Source organism: Acinonyx jubatus, chromosome C1 (genome assembly GCF_027475565.1).
Source record: "Acinonyx jubatus isolate Ajub_Pintada_27869175 chromosome C1, VMU_Ajub_asm_v1.0, whole genome shotgun sequence".
Classification (NCBI taxonomy): Eukaryota; Metazoa; Chordata; class Mammalia; order Carnivora; family Felidae; genus Acinonyx; species Acinonyx jubatus.
Window position 1 is genome coordinate 148,471,893 of NC_069381.1, and position 22,609 is coordinate 148,494,501.

General features: G+C 37.6%; 1 protein-coding gene across 8 annotated transcripts in view; it reads left to right on the plus strand.

The window, feature by feature from the left end:
* Positions 1–221: 221 nt before the first annotated feature.
* SLC4A10 (solute carrier family 4 member 10) overlaps positions 222–22,609 on the plus strand; it is a 305,973-nt gene continuing 283,585 nt past the window's right edge. For 2 of the 8 annotated variants that reach the window (XM_053215160.1, XM_027055635.2), the window contains exon 1: positions 17,502–17,759. Coding sequence is in view for 1 of the 8 variants with exons in the window: in XM_027055635.2 (XP_026911436.1) it covers positions 17,712–17,759 (48 nt within the window). In the remaining 7 variants the exon portion in view is untranslated. Of the gene's footprint in view, positions 242–17,490; positions 17,760–22,609 lie in introns of those variants that run through there. The other 6 variants (XM_027055637.2, XM_027055638.2, XM_053215162.1 and 3 more) reach the window with 5 other exon arrangements.

Sequence of the window (22,609 nt, forward strand, 5' to 3'; positions counted from 1 at the left end):
CCTTTCCCACGTGCCTCAGGTAGTTTCTTCACACACGTGCTAAATCATTATCCAGCTGAAGACTTGAGGAGGCCTTCTTTGGGTCTCCCTCTCTGTGTAGCTCTTTCCTCTGAGGTATCTGCCTTGCCCACTCTGACCACCTTGACCTGTCTTGACTTCCAGCCTCATCTCTTCAACGTAAGGAGACCATCAAGCTCTGCCTGGGTTCTCCCCTTCCTGTGGTACAGCCGTTCTCGAAACGGTAAGCTGGGGTATTCAGGGGGCTCATTTTGTTTCTATCTCTCTGGGATCCCTGTCCTGCATTGCCTGATGTCAAGTGTCTGAGAACTATGGTTTCACATATTTTGTCCAGGTTTTATGTATTTCCATGCAGAAGAGTAAATCTGATCACTCGTATTCTATAAAGGTTAGAAGGGAAAGTGGAGCTTCTATTTCAGTAGGGAAAACAGCTAATAAGTTAACAAGAAGATGATTATGGGAAATTCAGATTTAAGCTCTTTAGAAGGACTGTTCAGGGAAAACACCTCTGAGGGTGGATTTTAGCTTGCGACCTGAGTTTTGAGAAGGAGCAAGCCACTCAAAGACCTGGGGGAATGGGCGCCAGGGTGGCTCAGTCAGTTAAGTGTCTGACTTTGCCTCAGGTCATGATCTCACGTTACCAGTCCCCCCACCTCGGGCTCTGTGCTAACAGCTCAGAGCCTAGAGCCTACTTCAGATTCTATCTCCCTCTCTCTGCCCCTCCCTCCCTCCCTCTCTCTCTCTCAAAAATAAACAAACATTAAAAAAAAACCCACAAAGATCTGGGGGAAAAGAATTCTGGCTTAGGGTAAATATCTGGCTAGTGAAAATGCTCTGAAACTGGAACAAATGATTTTACTTAACCCTGCCTTTTAGGGGACGCCTGAGGGGCACTTTGGCTTAGGTCATGATCTCCTGGTGCTTGAGTTCAAGACCTACCTCAGGGTCTGTGCTGACAGTTCAGAGCCTGGAGCCTGCTTCAGGTATTCTGTCTGCCTCTCTCTCTGCCCCTCCCGTTCATTCTTAAAAAGTAAATAAACTTAAAAAAAAAAACACCAAAAAACAAAACCTACCTTTTTAAACCTTATCACTTGCAAGTGCCCAATTACTCTCTTATTCAGCCAGTCTGAGCTCTTTTCAATCCCCTATCACACGGATGATTTTCCTTCTCATGCCATCTCTTCAACTTAAAATTCTGTGTTCTTCTATTTCTACCTCTGGAAATCTTATTCTCTTGCTAGTTGAGGCCAATTCAACCTTTTTTTTTTTTTTTTTTTAAGTTTATGTATTTATTTTGAGAGAGACAGGGTGGAGGGGAACGGGGAGAATCCAAAGCAGATCTGTGTTGCCAGTGCAGAGTCTGACGTGGGGCTTGGTTTCACAAACCAAGAGATCATGACCTGAGCTGAAACCAAGAGTCAGACGCTTCACTGACTGAGCCACCCAGGTGCCCCCAATTGCAATCTTCTTTACTGAATCTTCTCTGATAATCTTAGTCAGAAATGATATTTTTTTCCTCTGCATTTCTATACCACACTTTTTTGGGGTGCCCAGGGCCCTAAATCTTAAATAAGTATGAAAATTGGTACTTATTATAGTCTTCTTTTTTTTTTTTTTTTTTGTATTTTGTTTTCTCCTGTATTGTCAGAGCCTAGAAAAGCTACTGGTATAGAGTAAAAAATTAATAAATGTTTGTTGGGTGAATGGTATGTTATACTTGTGTGTATGTTTTTCTCCGAATCAGCACATTTGGATATAGTCAATCTGAGGTAACTATTTTGGTATATGTATATTGTAAAAATACTTTTTAGAATTAATTCTGCAATGAGACTGACTTTTATCCATCCCTGAATCTTACCTGTGGTTTTCTTCCATCCAATTCCTGACCCCTAACCAATCCTTCACCTTGCTACTAAACATTATTTCAAAATTATGCTTTGCTAGGCTTAGCAATGGGGTAAAAAATATCTTTTGCACACATTCCTTGGTTGTTATAAAATCTTGTTTTAAACTAAAATTTCGTTTGACAACATTTATTTCATTTTACTTTAAAAGCTTCTCAAGCATGGTTAATATGCATTAATTGTTTCATCTCCCAGAGAATTTAGCACTTTGGTACTCAAAATATGGTTTGTAGATCAGCAACATTGATGTCACCTGGGATCTTGGAGAAGTGCAGAATCTTGGATGGCACTTCAGACCTACTGGACCCGAATCTGTATTTTAACAAGATCCCCAAGTGATTCATTGGCACAGAGCACTGGCTTAGTGTTTTTTTGTTCCCCCTCCAACCCCCCAACAGTTGTCACACTTAAGTACTTCTTGAGTGAATTAAAAGCTTCCAGGTCAAGTATGAAGTGTGCTGCCAGTCCATTATTAACAAATTATGTTAAATAGACACTGAATGTTAGGTAAGATTAGTCCATTTGCTAGGTAAAGTAGTTCTGCAAACTCTTAACCCATCAGTTATCAAGTGTTTTGAGTATATTTCATAAATATTACAGTAAATGTCAAGATGTCCATGATATAGTGATTTCAGCATAGTGTTTAGTGAAGGGACACTGGTTTTAGAATTGTAAGAGACAGAAACCTAGTTTAAACTAGCTTTGGAAAAAAAGGGTTATTTGCTTTAGTAATCAAACCACAGGAAGGGTTGGACTACATCTAGGGTAAAGGATAATTATTGTCACTCATTACATATCTCCTTGATAAATTTTTATGATTTGGAGTCATTCTCCCCCAGGTTTTTTCTTATGGTGAGAAGCATGGTCTCTGTCAGCCCTATAGCCTCACATTTCCTCCACCAGACATGCATGCAGGCCAGGTCTGTCTCATATTAAGTTTAAGAATCCAGGGAAAGCATACTGATACTGATTGGCTCCTATTGGACCAATATCAATAGGACCAATCAATTCTAGCCAAAAGCTTAAATAGGACATTTTCCAGATGAAGGGGAAGGGTACCTTTCATGATAGGCAAAACAAAAAATTCCCAACACAATATTGAAAAACACGACTATAAACATCCATTGCATACATAGGGTAGTTGAAATTTTTTCCTTACTAGTTTCTTTTACCCAATTAATGTCTGGGACTACCAAAGGAAGTTTTCTGTTTTGCTAGTCTGTCTTGGTGGCACTTTATGCCCTCCACCAGTTGTTCATACTCTGAATGATTTTATTCTAGGGATGTACTGATGAATAAAGACAGTATTGTAGTTCTCTAAGCTATTTTTCCCCATATCAATTTGCTCCCAAATGGCATCATGTTGTGCAGCAGGCTTGATCCCCACCAAAGAGAAGTCTGTAGGAATCCCGGACTCAGAGCCTTTTTCATGCCCAGTCTAAGATATGCCCCAGGGTGACTGACAGAAAGAATCATGTTTCTTTTAGGCGAATGCTTACCCCCACCCACAGGTATGGTCTAGTCTCTATTACTCAGACAAGAAAATAAAAATATTGAACAGTATATTTCTAAAAGTGTAATTTAGTCATAAATGATATCAATATGCTAAGTGGGAGACATTAATATATAGGAAATCTTAAGATATAAGAAATCTTTCTTTTGTTCTAGAAGGCCACAGTCAGGCTAAGGATTATTCCAACTCATATTGTTTAAACAGCATGCTTCTGAATTCTCCACACCAGCATTCATATTTATGGTGACTTCACAGATTTTTTTTTTTTTTTTTGGCGTTTCTCTCAAAATAAAGGTAGTCTTACTTTTAGGAATATTACCTGTTAGAAACTTCTAGTGCTTCTAAAACAAACAAAGCCAAATTAAGTTTTTTTAACTGACACCCCTGTGAAGTTAGGAATAGTATTTTGTTTGGTTAATCAATAAAGATAACATGTGTAGTCTTTAAAATGTTCTATATGTGTGGTTAGAGTTAGGTGTGGTGGGTTTTATTAGATAAGACCCTAATTGTAATACATTGTCTAACGTACGGTTTGGGTGCTGTTCATTCATTTATTCATTTAATTAATTCTTTCATGATTTCATTCATTCACTTGTTCACTCAGAAATATTTATTGAATTCTTATTATGCATCCAGCACCAAAACAGACCTCGAGAAAACAACAGGGAACAAGACAGACTTAGTCCATACTGTTATGGAGTGTAGACTCTGGTGGAATCTTTTGAATGAAGCCCTAAATCAGTATCTTTTTTCACTCATTTCAAAAAAACAAAAACAAAAAACGTCCATGCCCTTATGAAGAGAGCCACATTGTTGTTATCCCTGATGTCCTGACCTGACTCTGGAAATTATAGTTTACCTCAATGATTCATTCATTCATTCAGCTGAATGGCATTCTTTGCTTCCTGTCTCCAGCAGATCTATGTCTACCAGACAACAGGAATTAAAATTTCATGGTGAGAGAACTGATACTATGATACACTTTAAAAATATTTGTGCTCTTCTTATGTAATCAGGGATTTTAAGAAAGGAAATAGCCCTTATTTATTGCTGATCAAACTGCCAAGCTCTCTTCCCACTGAATGTTCCACCTCCCTTTCTGATAAAAAAGATTTGTTGCCTACCTATTTTGTACGTGTTTTTGCAGTCAACTTGTTTCAGACATTGTTATACTGTTGTAATTTGACTAGAATAAGTCCAATTACTTCACTGTTTTACTAACTTGCTGCTCACAAGGAAGGAGGCAAAACAAAAACCAAAAAACAAAAAAGCCACGAATGGGATATGGTGAAATGCTTTGAAAAGACGTGGTGTTTACTTTCACTTTGCTGGTCTGGTTTGCAAGGTAAATAATAACTGATTTCCTCTGTTGAGCTTACTTCTCCCTCCAGCTCTTGCCTTTGTCCTTTGCCTTTCTTTTCGAATCTTCTGGAGTTATTGTTTATTGTCTCTACTCCAATTTTTCTTCCCCTTTTGTTTATTAAGTTGCCTCCTACCACTTCATGAATGGCTCTTGTGAAAGTCTCCAATAACTTCCTCGTTACTAAATACAAGTGAAATTCTCAGTCCTCATCTGTCATAGGTAAAGAAAATGCTGGTCCTACTTGTTCAGGTTGAAAACCTTGGTGGCATCCTCGACTTCTCTTTTTCTCTTTCATCCACATTTCATTCTTCAGCAAATACTGTTGGCTCTGCCTTCAGAAATCCACCATGTTTCGTCTGGTTCAAGCTATTATCCTCTTTCGCTTGACTCACTGCAAAAACTTCTTATCTGGTTTCTCTGCTTCCTTCCCTGCTCATTTCCTATCTATTCTTTGCACTTGTTCTCTTTCTCTAGAAAACGGATTCACCCAAACAGCTTCATGGTCCAGTACCTCACTTCATTCAGGTCTCTATTCAAATGTCACATTCTCAGTCAGGTCTTCTGTGGTTACCATTAATTAACATTGGAGATCCAGACCCTCATTCTCCTTACTTTCTTTCCATTTCTGAATTGTGCTCATCATCATCTCGCAAATTATATGTTTTCCTTGTATATCTAGTTATTCTTTGCCTTATTCTTTCCCTTTCCATCAACCCGTATTTTTGAATGTTTTATTTCCCTGCCATATCCCCAGTTCTTAGGACAGTGAGTATTAAGAATCTGCACATAAAAGTACTCAATTATTTGTTGAATAGGGATAAATTTCGTTATAACTAGGATAACTTTCCACTGGGTCAGTGATAGTCTGAAAAGCCTTGTTTTCTATAGACACAGTTTACTGAAAGGGAGAATATTAAGCTTTTATATTAAATCTAATTTTTAAAATAAAAAATATTCATTAAAACAGTGAAGTATTGTATAAGCACTCTTCATTGGTTTGTGTGATTTTAACTTGGCTTTGCATAGTTCAAGGTTCATTTTTATTTTTACTTTTTTTAAAGGTATATTTGTTTATTTTGAGAGCAAGAGAGAGCAAGAGAGTGGGTGCGTGTGAATGGGGAAGGGGCAGAGAGAGAAGGAGAGAGTGAGAATCCCAAGCAGGTTCTTCACTGTCAGCACAGAGCCTGATGAGGGGTATGAACCCACAAATCATGAGATCATGACCTGAGCCGAAATCAAGAGTGAGCTGCTTAACTGACTGAGTCACCCAGGAGCCCCTCCAGGTTGGTTTTTAGATCATTTTTTTATTCAAGCATAGTTGGCATACAATGTGACGTTAGTTTCAGCTGTACACATTAGGGATTTGACAAATGTACCTCCACCACAAGTGCAGCTACCATGTGTCACCTTACAGATCTTTCTTTTTACTAATGTGAGAATTGTTCTAGAATGGCACAGTGCAAATAAGCTCCTGATCTCATAAACATTTTGGCAGGCATCTAAGTAAGTAGAACATTGACCTCTTGGGGTATGATAACTAATCACTTTTTAACCCAACGGTTCCCTGGCCTTTTCTCATTATTTTCATTGTCTCATTTGTTGAATATTACAGCATCATTATTATTGTTGTTATTATTATTATTATTATTTTGAGAGTAAGCATCCCCATCTTTGTGATTGCCATTTCCTCAGGTCTAGAAAACATCATTATATTTCCTCAGGAAGCTCTGGAATCCTCTCTTATTCTGTATAAAGAAGAAAGGAAATATTAATAAAATAAAGACTTCTTGAGAATTTAAGTAATTTAAGACATTAAAATTGAAACGCAGGCTACTAGATTAGCATGTAGAACTCTGAGATTGTGGCAGTGCCACCAGACTGACGCTAATGGACAAGGACCTTTAAAACCCACTTTTGGTCACTTTTTTTTTTTTTTTCCTGACACTAACACTGCTCATGGGTCCCACTAGCTCTTAAACAGGAGTCAAAATTGTACATGAACATACAAATCATTAATATGATTTTTTCCATCATATGTGGGTGCTATTTGTGTGTCAGTGAAGAAATGCTTTAGTATATATATATAGCTCCAGAGGGTCTTCTAGGATATTACAGTTTTCTAGGGGAACTGAAATGGGCAAATAGAACATCAACACAGATTTATACAAATAAAAACAATAATTTGAAGAATAGATTGAGTACAAAAATACTTCTGAAGGGTCGGGAAATGGTTTGATTTATTGGAAAAGTTTCTAGAGTTATACACTGGGACTCAGTAGTAGTTTTGAAATAAATATTTAGGATAATGAATGGATCAGTGAAACATCTGGAAGGCTTTTAAATATTGGTGTTTACTCAGCCATCCATTCACTGAGTTTTCCTAAGTCCACATAACCTTTTAAAGAAACCTAATCTGGTTAGGGGAGGGGGAAATGGGTGATGGGCATTGAGGAGGGCACTTGTTGGGATGAGCACTGGGTGTTGTATGTAAGCGATGAACCACGGGAATCTACCCCAAAAACCAAGAGCACGCTTTACACACTGTATGTTAGCCAACTTGACAATAAATTATATTAAAAAAAATAAACATAATCCATACTCAGACTTTTTCATGGTCCCAAACCCATATTTCCAACTCTTTTCTTATCATTTGCCTTTACACAATGTCTAACCACCTCAAAGTCAATGGAATAATGGTAATAGCTACTATTTGTTTGAGAAACGACCATTTGCTTGCTAATATTCTAAGTGCTTCATATGTGTTAGCTGATTTAATCTTCAGAACAATTCTGAGCTCGTTCTTTTATTACCTTAGTTTTATAGATGAGGAAACTGAGACTTTAGGAGTTTAAGAAACTTGCCCAAGGTCACACAGATATTAAATGACACTCCTGAGTAGAAAGCCTATGTTCTTTTTTTTTTTTTTAATTTTTTTTAATGTTTATTTATTTTGGATACAGCAAGAGATAGACAGAGCCCAAGCTGGGGAAGGGCAGAGACACAGAATCCAAAGCAGACTCCAGGCTCTGAGCAGTCAGCACAGAGTGACACGGGGCTCGAACCCACAGACGGTGAGATCATGACCTGAGCCGAAGTTGGACGCTTAACCCACTGAGCCACCCAGGCGCCCCAGAAAGCCTATGTTCTTAACCACTGTTATTACTTACAAACTTAAAAAAATTTTTTTTTAATGTTTATTTAGTTTTGAGAGAAAGAGCGAGTGCTTGAGAGAACATGGGGGAGGGGGCAGAGAGAGGGAGACAGAATCTGAAGTAGGTTCTGCACTGTCAGTGCAGAGCCCAACACAGGGCTCGAATTCACAAGATCATGACCTAAGCCGAAGTCAGATGCTTAATTGACTGAGCCACCCCAGGCACCCCATTACTTTCCAAATAGAATTCCTTAGTCATTCCTGCAAACTACATCTTTTACTGTTTTCTATATATTGTGGAATATTATCACTATCCAGCCAGCCAGAATGCTAGGCATGTTTCTATTCTTCATTTCCTGCATCTGAATATGTTGTAAGTCATATCTATTTTTCCTTTTGCACATCTCTTGGAACTCTTTCCTTTTATTCATCATTACTGGAGGTATCATAGTTTGGGTTCTTATCCTCTCTTATCAGCTTACTAACTGGTCTCTTTGCCACTAGTCTTGCCCCGACATCTTCCATGTTATAGCTTAAGTGATTTTTTTTTTTAATGTTTATTTATTTTGAGAGAGAGAAAGCGTGTACATGTGTGTGTGAGTGGGGGAGGTGCAGAGAGAGAGGGAGTGAGAGAATCCCAAGCAGACTCTGTGCTATCAGCACAGACCCTGACCCCGGGCCTGACACAACGAACCAGGAGATCATGACCTGAGCCGAGATCAAGAGTTCGAGGTCCAACCAGCTGAACCACCCAGGTGCCCCTTAAGTGATTTTTCTAACTGGTTGTATTATCATATCACTCTTCTGCTCAGGATCCTTAGATATCTTTCTATCACATGTGATATAAAGTCCAATCTCTTGTGTATGACAAACAAGACCTTTCATAATTTGGTCTTTGTCTTCACTTATGTCCTTTTTTCCTGCCCCTTCCTTTTATACATTCCATGTTTTAGCCATATAGGACTTGTTAGAGTCTTGAACACATACTATTCCTCCTATGTGGAATACTTTTACTCTCCTCTCCCCTAGAGCCCATTTCATACGTTTATTGTAGAGGTTATCATATGGGATGCTAAACAAATGTTTATCTTTCCCCATTTCCAAGTACACCATAAGCTTTCTGAGAGTTTGATTTATATTTCAGTTATCTTTATATAGTCTTATTTACTTAGCACATAATGTATTTTATAATTTATGGTACATAATGTACTTATTGATTTTAAGCCCTGAATCATACAACAAATGGATGGATGGTTGGATACACAAATAAACACCATTTATGTTTTGTTTCTCAAGTGAGGGAACACTCTTTAAAGACTGAGTAGTTGAGGAAAGTAGGAGAGATGGCTGTCTGATTGGATTGGTTAACATAGCAGCATGGAGTTGGAAGAGCTTCCTTTTTTTGTATTAAAATTTTTTTTTAATGTTTATTTTTGAGAGGGAGAGAGACAGAGTGCAAGCAGGAGAGGGGCAGAGAGAGAGGGAGACACAGAATCCGAAGCAGGATCCAAGCTCTGAGCTGTCAGCACAGATTCTGAGGTAAGGCTTGAGCTCACGAACTGTGAGATCATGACCTGAGCCAAAGTGGGACACTTAACCAACTGAGACACCCAGGCACCCCATAAGTTTCCTTTTTGATGTTTGAAGATTTATGAGTGTATGGCATATTTAGAAACCCTAGAAATTATTTTTAGTAATAACATGCTAAATGGTTTGGATCCTGAGGCTTGGAGTGTTGATTGATTTGCTTAAGGTTTTACAACCAGTTAGTTGCCAGGCTTGCATTTGAGTCAGAGTCTTCAATTTTACCTATTTTAGTATCTGTAGGTGCAGAATATATACTACATTTAGTCCAACCCTCTTATTTAACCAGTAAGGAAAGTACTAGGGCAGTAATCTGTCCATGGTTGCAGAGCTACTTAGGGCCAGAGATTTCTAATCCCGTGCTTTCCCCACTGTAAGAAGCAGTGTGGTGTGGAGGTCAAGAAGCTCAGTAAAACCAGCCTGCCTGGACTTAAATCTCAGTCCTGCCATTTGCCAGCTTGGTTTGGGAAAATTCAGTTATCTTATCTGTAATATGGGGGAAAGTATCCACATCATGGAGTTAATGTGAAGGTTAAATAATATAGTAAAGCCCTTAGATAGTAGCTGCCACATAAGTCTTCTGTAGAGAGACTCATCATTTTTTGATAAAAAGGGCAACAATGCTTTCCCCTCCCCTGTGTTCCCACTGAGTTTACATAGTAGAATCTATCATGCTGTATTGTCTCATGCTTGCATCTCCCTCTAAACTGGAATTCATTGAAAAATTTTGAATTGTCCTGTCTATAGAAAAGATAGTGGAAAACATGGAGAAAGTATATGTTCTTTGGCCAAAGAAATACTTAAACTACCTGGTTAGGGGCATCCCCACTGTAGGTCTTCTCATCCTGATGCAATAGTTACCACCTCAGTTATTTTTTGTCAAGACCTAGGATCACATGCTTTCCCGAATAACCATGGCGAAGCCTAACTATAAAGCATCACTTGTATGCGAAGTATGCATAGAAATATTTCATTTTTGGCTTGACCAGGTTCATTCTTTTAAAATTTGCTGACTATAGTACCAACTTTGAGTTTGGAACTGGTGGTCTTCTTTTTGTTTGGGAGCAAATATTTTATCTGGCCAGGTGGACAAATTAGAGATCAGTTACAGCATGATACCAAAAGTAAGTGCTCTGGGGACAAATAGCCTGGGTTGCATTTCTAATACAGATGCTTAATCACTGTGTGAATTTCAGCAAGTTATTTAACTTCACTCAGCTTCAGTCTTCCCATATGTAAAGAGTTTAACGCATGCATCTTGGTGTTAATATGAGGAGTAAATTAAATAATTGTACAAAATACTTGGCATAGTACCCGACATGCAGTAAACATTAATGAATGGTAGGTGTTTTTTTAAAGTTTTTATTTTAATTCCTGTTAGTTAAAATACAGTGTAATATTAGATTCAGATGTACAATGTAGTGATTCAACACTTCCATACAATGGTAGATGTTTATTTTTTAATGGTGGATATCACATTAGCTCATTTAAGACCTATCCTAATACTCTATAGTGCTATGTGTTGTTTGCTAAATAATTACAGACATTTAAATCATTTTTTTTAAAAAAGGGCTATAGTTAGAGTAACAAAGTATGGAAATAAAATTTGGAATAGGTGGTGTACAGGCATCTGTATCAGAATTTCTTGTTAAAAATACAGGTGCCATGTTCTCAACTGAATTTGCGGTTAAGAATCTTTGGAGATGGGACCTAGGCATCAAATACTTTCAGAAGCACCCCAGGAAGGCTATTTTGATGTAAATTGCCCATAGATAAACTTTAAGAAATATTTATTTACAAGGTATGTGTTTTCTTGAGAATTGTTAACCGATTTAAATATTTCATTTAAACCAACACTGATGATGCAGTAAACGGAAAATTTCTTACTTTGTTTGTAAGTACCTGAAGTTATAGGATCTGTATTTTCTAGGTAGTATTTGAAGATCATAGGAAAGTCATTCTTTTTTTTTTTTTACTTTATTTTCATTCCATTGTAGTTAACATACAGTGCTATATTAATTTCACGTATACAATATAGTGATTCAACACTTCCATACAACACTAGGTGTTCATCACAAGTGCACTCCTTAATCCAAGTCACTTATTTTACTCATTGCCTGCCCCCACCCCCCGCCATGTCCCCATCAGTTTGTTCTTTATAGTTAAGAGTCTGTGTCTTGGTTTGCCTCTTTTTTTTCCTTTGCTCATTTGTTTCTTAAATGCTACATATGAATGAAATCATATAGTATTTGTCTTTCTCTGACTTATTTTGCTTAGTGTTATACTCTCTAGCTCCATCCATGTTGTTGCAAATGGCAAGATTTCATTCCTCTTTATGGCTGAATAATATTCCACTGTGTATATGTATGTATGTGTATATATATATATATATATATATATATATATATATATATATATGCGCCACATCTTCTTTATCCATTCATCTATCGATGGACACGTGGGCTGCTGAAAGAATTTGGTGTTCTTTCTATTTCTTTCATGTATCTGATTTGGAATGTCTGATTATTTGTCTGTCTTCCAAACTTTGAGCTCCTTGGGGTAGAGACTTTGGGTTTCCAGTGTCTAGCACAATATTGGGCCCACAGGAGGTATTTAGTAAGTGTCTATTAAATGAATGAATTTTATGTATCTTTCTTGATTTATGAGATAATTCTGTTCTTGAGAGGAGGCATTGAATTCAAACACCTAAATAAAAATTAATTTTCATACCAGAAATAGAAGAACAATGTTCAGTTGTTCAGTTTTGCCCTATTTTATTAATGTTGAAGTAAGATAATTTTTTTTATCTTAATCAAGTTTTCCCACCTATATTTACTTAACTGCCGTATATTTCTTAATGTAGTCATTGGGATTTAATGTCTCAGGAATGGATGATGCAATAGAAAAGCCAGTTTTAAGTTTCAGAAGTCTAACCCCATGGTGTATACAGTATCTAAATAATAGCATTGTAAGGAAAGATGAAAAACTAGTCTGTCCTTAGCAAAAGATTCTCTGGAATGGAGGAGGGGAAGATGGGGGAAGGAACAAGGCTTTAGTTGCCAGTGTGCACCCTTGAGAAAGGGCTGTGTGTTCTTTCTCCATTAATTGTGGTCTAGTTTGAGGTTGAGGGAGAGAGAAAAATGATAAATAATTCAGATAATTATATTTAATGTTATATGTCAATTATACCTTAATAAAAATTAATTAACTAAACATATAAAGAATTGACCATGTACTAGAAGTTATACAGGAACAAATAAGACATGAACCCTACACTTAAAGAGACCATAGTTTAGAAGAGAAGAAATATAGTAATCGTATGATAAGTGCTTAAGTAAAAATATGTCCAAAAAACAGAGGTAGACCAGAAGACAAAATGATTAATTTCTTTTAACGTGCTTTTATTTTTGACAGAGACAGAATGCAAGCAGGGAGAGGCAAAGAGAGAAGGAGACACAGAATCTGAAGCAGGCTCAGGCTCTGAGCTGTTAGAACAGAGCCAGATGAGGGGCTTGAACTCGTGAACCAGGAGATCATGTCCTGAGCCGAAGTCGGCCACTCAACCAAATGAGCCAACTAGGCACCCCCTCGAAATGATTAATTTCTTTTTCATTTTTTTAAACATTTTTCTTTTTTAACATTTATTCATTTTTGAGAGTGAGAGAGACAGAACATGAGCAGGGGAGGGGCAAAGAGAGGAAGACACAGAATCTGAAGCAGGCTCCAGGCTCCGAGCTGCCAGCACATGGCCCAACATGGGGCTCAAACTCATGGACTACGAGGTCATGACCTGAGCTGAAGTCAGAAGCTTAACTGACTGAGCCACCCAGGCACCCCCAAATGATTAATTTCTAATAGCACTTCTCTCCCCCTTACGATAGAGATCTAGAGATCTAGAATCTTTAGGTTATTTATTTTTGTGGAAGAAAAGCAAATTTTCCTTTACTTGTTATGTAAGCTGGAAGTATATGCATGCTTCAATTTACTGCGTCTTCAATTATCAGCATTTAAGACTAGTAATCACTGTCTTTGTTAAATGGTCTTGAATGTATCATCTCTATTCCTAACCTGAAAATAATCAATGTCACACTTATTACAGAGTTAATCTTGTAGCTAAATAATCCTTAATTTGTCCTTTTTCTACACCATCTCATGAAGAATTGCAACAAAATAATCATTATTTGCAGTGTCCCATGTTTCAGGCATACAGTATAATGATTTAACATTTGTATATGATCATTACAATAAGTCTAGTTACCAACTGTCACTATACAAAGCTATAATTTTTTTTTCTTGTGATGGGAACTTTTAAGACTTCCTTGCTTAACATCTTACAAATTTGCAATACAGTATTATTGACTATAGTCACCATGCTGTACAGATTACATCCCCATGGCTTATGTATTTTATAACTGGAAATGTACACTTCTTGATCCCCTTCACCAGTTTCACTCCCCTCTCCCCCCAGTGTTTATTGAATTGAGTTGGATTGGGTTAAGATGCTGTATTCTAGTTCTCAATCTACAGAGTAGGCCTTTTTTGGGTATCCCTGTATGGGTAAATTGGAGCAAAGAGTGAAGATCAAGTCTTCGGTTTTTCTAATCCTGAAAATTGAAACAATCATGAACTAAGAGAAATGGGACTTTTTTTGATAGTTGATGACCAGAATCATGCCTATCAGGTTGGTAGCCAAAAGCATCTATAAAAAGGAGTAAGATTTGCCACCTTTCAAATCTATTCTACAATGAGTTTCCTTCTGATAGGCCACATTTGGGAGTGGGTGTTTTTCTCCCTTTCCTAAATGGTCAGATGTCATCATTTTTTAAGTTGTCAAGAAATAACAGTTTTGATATTTCTTGAATTTGTCAAATTCAACTAAACACTTTTAGATTTGACAAATTTATTAAATATACATAAGGTACTTTAAATTGTTTAGAACATTTGTATAGATCCCAAAGGATAGAAGTAAAAGGAGATAACATTTAAGTAAATGATATGAACAGTACTGACACATTTACATATGTGAAAAATGACGGTTTGAAAATATTAATCTTGAGTTAATATTATCAACAACATAGTATTAATGTTCAGAATATATTTCTGATCTTGTTGCCTAACGAAAATTCAGCGCTTTTATACTGAAAAGAGTCAGTGCAAAAGACTTTCAGATCTAAGCCAGAACCCAATATTACCAGGATGAAAAAGTGTTTTCTTGAAATAATAGTGTTGGCAATAACCTTTAGAGTCCAGTGCCTTCTTCAGGTACAATTAGATGTATCAAATATAATATTAGATGGCCTCTTCTCTAAGATAAACATTGCATTAATGTGCATATCTTAACCCCCAGGGCTTAAAATAGCAAAAGGAGGTAGGAACTGAAAGGACATTGGCTCCATGCTGACTTGCATACTTGGGGGATTAGTAAAATTTGAGGTCAGCAAGAGTCCCAGGATGCAGGACAGATCAAGGAAGGAAGCACACCATGGTGGCTGTGTTCCTTTTCTATTGGCCGCTACATGGGCAGCTGGAAAGGAAGGTGGCTCTTCTGTTTAGTGCTTTCTGTAATTCCCCTTTGTATGGTTGGCTTGTGGCCGATTGCTCCTTTTATTTCATTCTTCAGAGAGGAAAATTCCACATTGATATTGCTCAGTTTGACGGGAAACAGCATCAGTAACACAGTGCCGCACACATAGTAGGACTGACTGAATGAAAACTGGACTATTGTCTCATTCCAGTTAGATGTCTGAAACATTCAGTTCCTTGGACAAATATAGCCTTTGCAATACTTAATGTTATGTTTGAAATTATGGCTGTCAAATTGTGCTAATGAAATCTCACCGGATTTCTAAATAAAAACAGGCTGAGGAGGAACTCATTTTTAATCATCTAGGATCCAAGGAAACTTGACTGTAGTGGAAGGGCTCTGGACTTGGAGAAAGAGAAAAGTTACCTGGGGTGTTTTTCAAAATGTATATACCAGCTACTTCCTCTCCTAGCCTCCACCAAGGACATATCAGGATCTCCAAGGTGGACAATACGTAGTTGGAAAAACAAGCTGCTCATACAGGTTGGATTTTCTGTTCCCTAACTTCTGTTCTTTTCACTTTCTGAGTTTGAAGATGAATGGAGAAGTTGGTCTCCATGGGCCTATCTGTAAAATTCTATGGTTTTGTTAGTGAAAAGTCTACTCCCTAGTGATGATTTTTTTCCCTAGAAGTTATCAGTACTTCTTCATTAACACTTAGGGATGTGGCTGTATTTTCCTATGATATGGGCCTTAATTCTGAAGTCTTTAGAATTGTAAAATAGAAGTAGTGTGGATTAACTGAGGATCCCTTTCTTTCCCCACTTTCCTTTTTACTAAGCTAGCATTCATTTCATTATCTTGGATCAGAGAACTTCAGAGATATGGGCTTCCTTGCACTCTAGAAGTAGAACGTAGTCTGTTGAAACTCTGGCTAAGTCCTGTTACACCGATAGGAATAGTAGTTCTAGCATATAGTGAACACTCAGGAATAGTTGTTCCAGCAAAGTAGCTATATGGTTTATCAATATACATTATAGGAAAGTATTGCTTAAAAGTCATTTAAAATACATACTATCTTATTTTTATTTTGGCTCTTGGAATAAAGAGTCAGATGTTTTCCTAGTTATATTTGAATTCTTTTTGAACAAATATGAACTGGATGACTTAGAATTTCCTAATGAGATAGAAATTATCTGTCTAGAGAGGTCACCACTTTTATCCTAATAAGTTGTTTTGATGCTTTATTATGGTTATGTGAGTGGAAAGGGAGCTTTTATTTATCAGTCCATGGTAGAAAGTCAAGTTGGGCCCCAAATTAGCAACTTGCCAGTCAATGTCTTGTTATTTAAGTCCTTAGAATCATCTCTACGTGTGCACAAAACTGCCACTCAAATATATTAATCATTCTAGTTTATAAAACAAAATATTTTCTTATCAAGGTAAGAGTTTATTATAAAGATTTGTATTGAGATGGTAAACAGATAAAAGGTAATAATAATTCCACCTATCAGGAATGTTGTGGAAAATTTTGGTGTGTTGCTGAAAATAATTTAATATTCACTCCTGCTGATGAATGCTTTTTAAATCCGGTGAAAAATTTTTTATCTCAGATAAGCTATCTCAGTAATTGTCACTCATACTCTACTAACCCCTCTGCATTTGTAACCTTTGTACTCAGTCTGGGATTCAGTGATACGTGGGCTTCATTACTTAAAATGTTCTAGATTTATAATCAATTCTAGGAAATATGTAGTCACTCAACAACCATTATCAACTTCTTTTCCCTACAAAAGAGCTCCTCTCACTGACACATCTTCTCCCATGGATTAGTTAGAGAATTTTCTACCCCTTTTTTGTTGATACTTTTAAGGCAAAAGGGTATATGCTTTTTGTCAGATTCATTGTCTCTTCAGAATGCTTTAGTATTTTAATAATTGCTACTATCAAAATACTTTCTTTCCCTATTATTTGTTGGGAAATCAGAGAAAAATATATTTTAATTTGTGATAGCGTGTGCTTTGCCTAAGTTTCTCAGAATTAAAATATTGAATGTATCTGTATGACCAATTCTTAGTGAGTCAACAATGACTTTAATGTCTGATTTTGTTAATGCGTAGTTCAATCTCACTAAGGCATATCAGTTTCAATGTCATGTTACCTGTTTTTAAAGACCCCATGTACTCACAGCAGGACATCTAGGACACCTTATTAACATCTTCTTGTTTGACTTATGTCTCCCATGGGGATCTGGGAATGAAGTGAATTGCCTCGAAGTGTTAAAATCTGGCTGAGTTGGTTGGAGTCCACCTTGGACTAGTCTGATAAGAAGTTAGCATCTTAGGTGAGATTCTTAATGTCCATTAGACTTGCAGCACTGCAGGCTGTATTTTATATCAGCAGCCAGGTGTGGGCAGTGACACAGGGCTGGGGAGATCTCTCTTACCGGCCCAGGGATCCAAGGCATTCAGTGCAAAACCTGGCCAGCAGCCCGAGCGAGTAGGAGCCATGTGACTCTGGTGAGTTGGAGTGTGCAATTGCCTCCTGCTTCAGAGCTACCTGATCCGAATACTAAGCAGAGCGAGTGCCGGGCTGAGTGTAGGACATTGAAGACACTGCAGAGAAAGGTGCTTATTCCAGAGGCGTTACAAAACATGGAGATTAAAGACCAGGGAGCTCAAATGGAGCCGCTGCTGCCTACGGTAAGAGACAACCTGCTGTCACAGATTAACCGCGTTTGCTGCAAATCCTGTCAGGCAAGCGGTCGGCTGGCTAGATGCAGTGAACGTACTTTTGGGGTGGTGGATAGCTCCCACGACATATGGACAGGGGTCTCCTCCCATCTCGGGTGACTGAAATGCATAACGCAAAGCACATGATTTTTTTTCCCCCTTCTCAATATGGATGCACTACGGTGATGAAATGTCTCATGTTTGCTGCTGTTTGAAGAGATGGCTAGGTTTTAGCAGCAGGGACAGCTGTGTGTCTCTCTTCCAGCCCGTTTCTGCCTATCTCTGTTTCTTAGGCTGTGCAGTGGTGGCTGAAGACCCTGCAGAGAAGCCCCCCTCCCTTTTTATCATATTCCATTCATGATAAATTTCCTCCCTATGCCTCATCCCCCTGGCAGTGAGGTAAGGGGATCTGCTGCTGTTGCAGCTCTAGAGATTTAGTATCTGCAGAAACCAGGGGAAAGGAGAACAGGAGGATTGTGTGTGTGTGTGTGTGTGTGTGTGTGTGTGTGTGTGTGTGTGTGTATTTTGTCAATCTCTCTTAAAAGGAAATATGTCATGGTTCACATACAAAGAAGGTATGCATTTTGGGGGGACAGGCTGACAATTCAGCTTTGAATATCTGAAAGGTTCATGAGTTGTCATTTAGAAATGTCCTGCTTATTTCTGGGTCTTAAGCCAGATCTAAATCTTGGGTAAGTAGTTGGTTTCCCTATCCTCTCCACAGTCTCTGGGTGGCTTACAGACTTTGTAGCTCTTCAGGCAACATCTTTCTCAGCCTGGAGCAGCTGATGTTGCTGTGTTCAAGGAAAAAAAGAAAAATAACAATAACAATAACAACAACAACAACAACAACAACAGTATTTTCTTGATGCAACAGAGATGCCAAATGCAAGCTTCCAGCTGTCTATCAGCACTATCACAGCTCAGAACAGCAGAAATCTCCTCCCTGCTCCAAACCAGGAAGAGGGGCTGCTCTCAGCTCTCTGTTACTCAGGTTGGTGACCCACCTTGCAGAATAGGGACTGAGAGCAAGCTGTCCACTTCCACGTCCATTTCTAGGCTGTGAACACATCTTTAAATCAAATGATACCTCGGGGAGTGGGCAAATTCTGGGCCACTGTATTTTTAGGGCCTTACCTCTCCTGCTGGGCTCAAAATCTGCAAAAGATGCCAGTTTGCATCCCGGAATTGGCTGTGGCTACTGAGCATGCTCAGTTCTCCTCAGGACGCTAGATTTGGGCTGGGAGGGAGCAGGAGGATGGGAAGAACGCAGGCGTCACTACCAAGAATGGAGCCTAAATAAAGGGCGGGGGCTGTGAGGGGAAAAAAGGAAGCATATCAATTAGCCTGCCTGCTTAAAAGTAGAAACATTTCTCTGTGGATCAAAGTGGAGTTATTTTATAAAAATGAGAATAAAATATTTGTCTCTCTTCCCTAACTTGAATAGATATATAAATTAGGATTCTGTGGGTACTCAGAATAAAGGATGTCAAGAATGTCAGAGAGAGCTATCATTCCTTGGATGAAAGGAAGGGACTATACATAGGAATTGAAGGATGGAGATTTAGGAAAGGTTAAGTTATATGGAAAAACCCCTTTTTTTAGGGGGAAGGGGTTTGGAAGTTGGCCTAGAAAAGCACGCTGAAGTCAGTTTGATGTGGCATATGAGTTGTCACTTCTGGGAACACTTACAGGGTTTAGGACCAAGTGAGAATTAACTGGAAGACTTTAAAAGAGGATAGCATTACTGGGTTAGATGGGCAATCAGTGTATGGCTTAAAGGAGCAGAGAAAATAAAAGTTTGGCTAGAAAACAAGGTCTATCATCAGTCTGATGGAAATTTTTGAGGAGTCAAAGGTTGCATTTTATGTGGATAATGACCAGTACAGAATAGTTACATAGTTACATAGTTTAATGGCAAAAGAAGATCATGTTAGCAGTTGATTATATGAAAAATAAACTTGAGAGGCTAGAATGGATGCTGAATTACTGGCCTACTTTTATACTTCTATAGTATTTTCAGCTTCAATTGCTTTTATGACTTGTTTTTTAGTTTCAAAGCAGTCATTTTAAGTAAAGCAGATTTTATTATTTTAATTTTATAAACGAGAAATTGAGGCATAGGGACTTGGAATAACTTGTCTAGGGTCACAGAGTATTGAAGCCAGCACTGGAATATAGGTCTTCTAAAACTAGTTCAGAAAGAAAAGCACTATTTTTTTTTTTTTTACATTATATTATTAATCAGGCTTATCATAATCAGATCCTGGACTGGAGCTTTTATACTTGGAAGAGGGAGGAAGAAATAGCTTTTGACTCTGCTTTAGAAAATTAATCAGATGACTTTGCAAATAATTATGTAAATGGAAATATGGCATAATATTTAAAAACACAGTCTGGTAGGTCACAGCACTGCTATTTACATGCTTTATGATCCCGGGGAAGTGATAAGCCTCAGTTTCTTCAACTGAAAAACGGGAAGGGAATGGTACGTATGTCTTGGGTTTTGAGAAGAGTGAATCAAATAACTTATGTGAAATATCTGTCATTTAGTAAGTGCTCAATAAAAGTTAGCTGCTAATAGGGAGGAAAGGGAGTAAAAGTTTCTTTTTAAGCTTCCAAGGTTTACCTTCATTTTAGTGTATGTAAAGTACATTTTAAGGGTGTGAGTGAAGGAGGTCCTGACATGTTTCCTTTTTTTCTCAGTCCTCCTTAGGGAGCTTTACAGATAATTTTCTTTTGCTGAACAAGGCATCATAGCATTTATTGGCCCTCATCACTCTAAGGGTTAGGACATTCAGCTCTTCTAGGCTCAGAGTATAGTCTGGCTTTGATAGTACCTGACCGATACATCTGAAGCTATGGATCAAGCCGTGTTCAGAAGATTCCTTCATTTATTAAAAGCCTACTTTTGGCCAAACATGTTCGTGGGGCTGAGAATATAGCAATGAACAAGATAGACAAAAACCCTGTCCACATGGTGCTCACAGTCTCTAGCTAGTCTAGAGATAGAGCTCAATCTAGCTTTTAGAGAAAAACTGCTATTTTCTCCTCAAATAATCATTGTCATAAGTTGTTTGAGATGGGTAAATATGAAGACTATTTGTGATAGTAATGAGGGTGGTATCCTTTTAGTAAAGATGGAATTAATCTTTTGAAAGCATGAAGCCAGGAATTTAGGACTGCATAGGACTTCAAATTTGTCCTTGACACTGAGTGTTGAGTTGCTTCTAGGAGTAAATTACTAGACCACGGAAGAGACTTCTAGGAGAGTAGTTTTATAACAAGTATTTCTATCTCATGCCATTTAATCTTGGGTGATATTTTAGTGGTTCCATGTTGGATCCCTTATAAAATTCTGATGTCCTAAAAGGAGCTAATTTTAAGTTGAACTTGCTTGTAAAACTGCCCTGAGGTATGGAACTAGAGTAAAGATCACTTTTTAAAGGTAATTTATTGGTGGAATAGAGCTCCTTTTAAAATGGTAATTCTAGATTCCCAAATGGCCCAGTTTATTGCTTTATTTGTGAAAAGAACCTTATGAAAAATCTTCTATGTTATTAAATGAGGGAAAGGGGGACTAAAATGTCAAAGTAATGAAAAGAATATGTAAGTTGGCTAAGTAATATTGGTATTTATATTTTATTTAAATGGTGATTTAGATTATAGTACTAATTTAAAAAAACATACTCACATAGTAATATGTAGGAAGCAAAATGCAGTATAAGAAATCCTCATTTTCCCCTTTATGACTTGAATTTTTACTCTACAATGGTGAGTGACTATAAAAATAAAATGTATATATGGGATGCCAAGGTTGCTAATGAGTGGTAGAATCTAAAGCCTACAAGTATTGTTTATGGTAAAAATATTGAAGGCAGATGAGGAAGTGAGATAGTCTTTGATGGAGGCTTAGAAAATATCTGGGTAAAGGTCTGGAACTCAAATAGAGTTAGTGAACATGGCCCAAAATAATCACACTTCCAATGTATCCTAATAACCTTGGGATGATGATTAATTCAGAAGTATAAATTGGGCATAGACCATAGTGCATTGCAAGATACTTCAAGTGAATGGAGAAATGTGGGTGCCACTCTTAACACTGCTTTGTAGAGAAACTCCACTCTTCCCTTCTCCTACCTCATAGGATACATGACACGTGATCATTTGTCTTTCTGTGAGGATACCACTCTCCATCTATATAGTAATATTAGTTAATTTTTATTTATTGTAGTTAAAATAAGTGTAAATTAAAGTTCTAATATATTGTTCCACTTAAAAGAGTTGTCTCAGATACTCTTTGAGGTTATGTTGCTCTTATTTGGAAAAGGGGAGTAACTAGTATTTAATGCATCTGTTTTGTGGAATCATAAATGTTTTGGCCTGAAAAGGACTACTGAACTCAATTGCAGGTTTTGGACTAACTCATTAATTTACTTAAATGCATGATGAAACTGAACAACCAAGAGATAAGAAGATGTATTTAAGGGTATGCTGCTTACATTAGTTAATGGCAGAGCTTGGCCTAGAGTCCAAACCTCTTTATTCTTTCCATCATTGTGTAGTCCCGCTTCTAGCATAGAGTCAACATCTGAGTGCTAAGTTAAATATGATGATGGTAATTAGACAAGTTTTATGAAGTAATAATAGGTATTGTCTCAGGCTCACTCTAAGCACACACATCTTTAGTCTTCATGATAATCCTGAAAGGTTGCTAATGTTATCCAGCCTTACAGATAAAGAAACTAAGGCTGAGAAGGTCAAGTAAGTTACCCAGGTTCCCATAGCTAATAAGTACTGAGCTAGCATTTGAAAATATT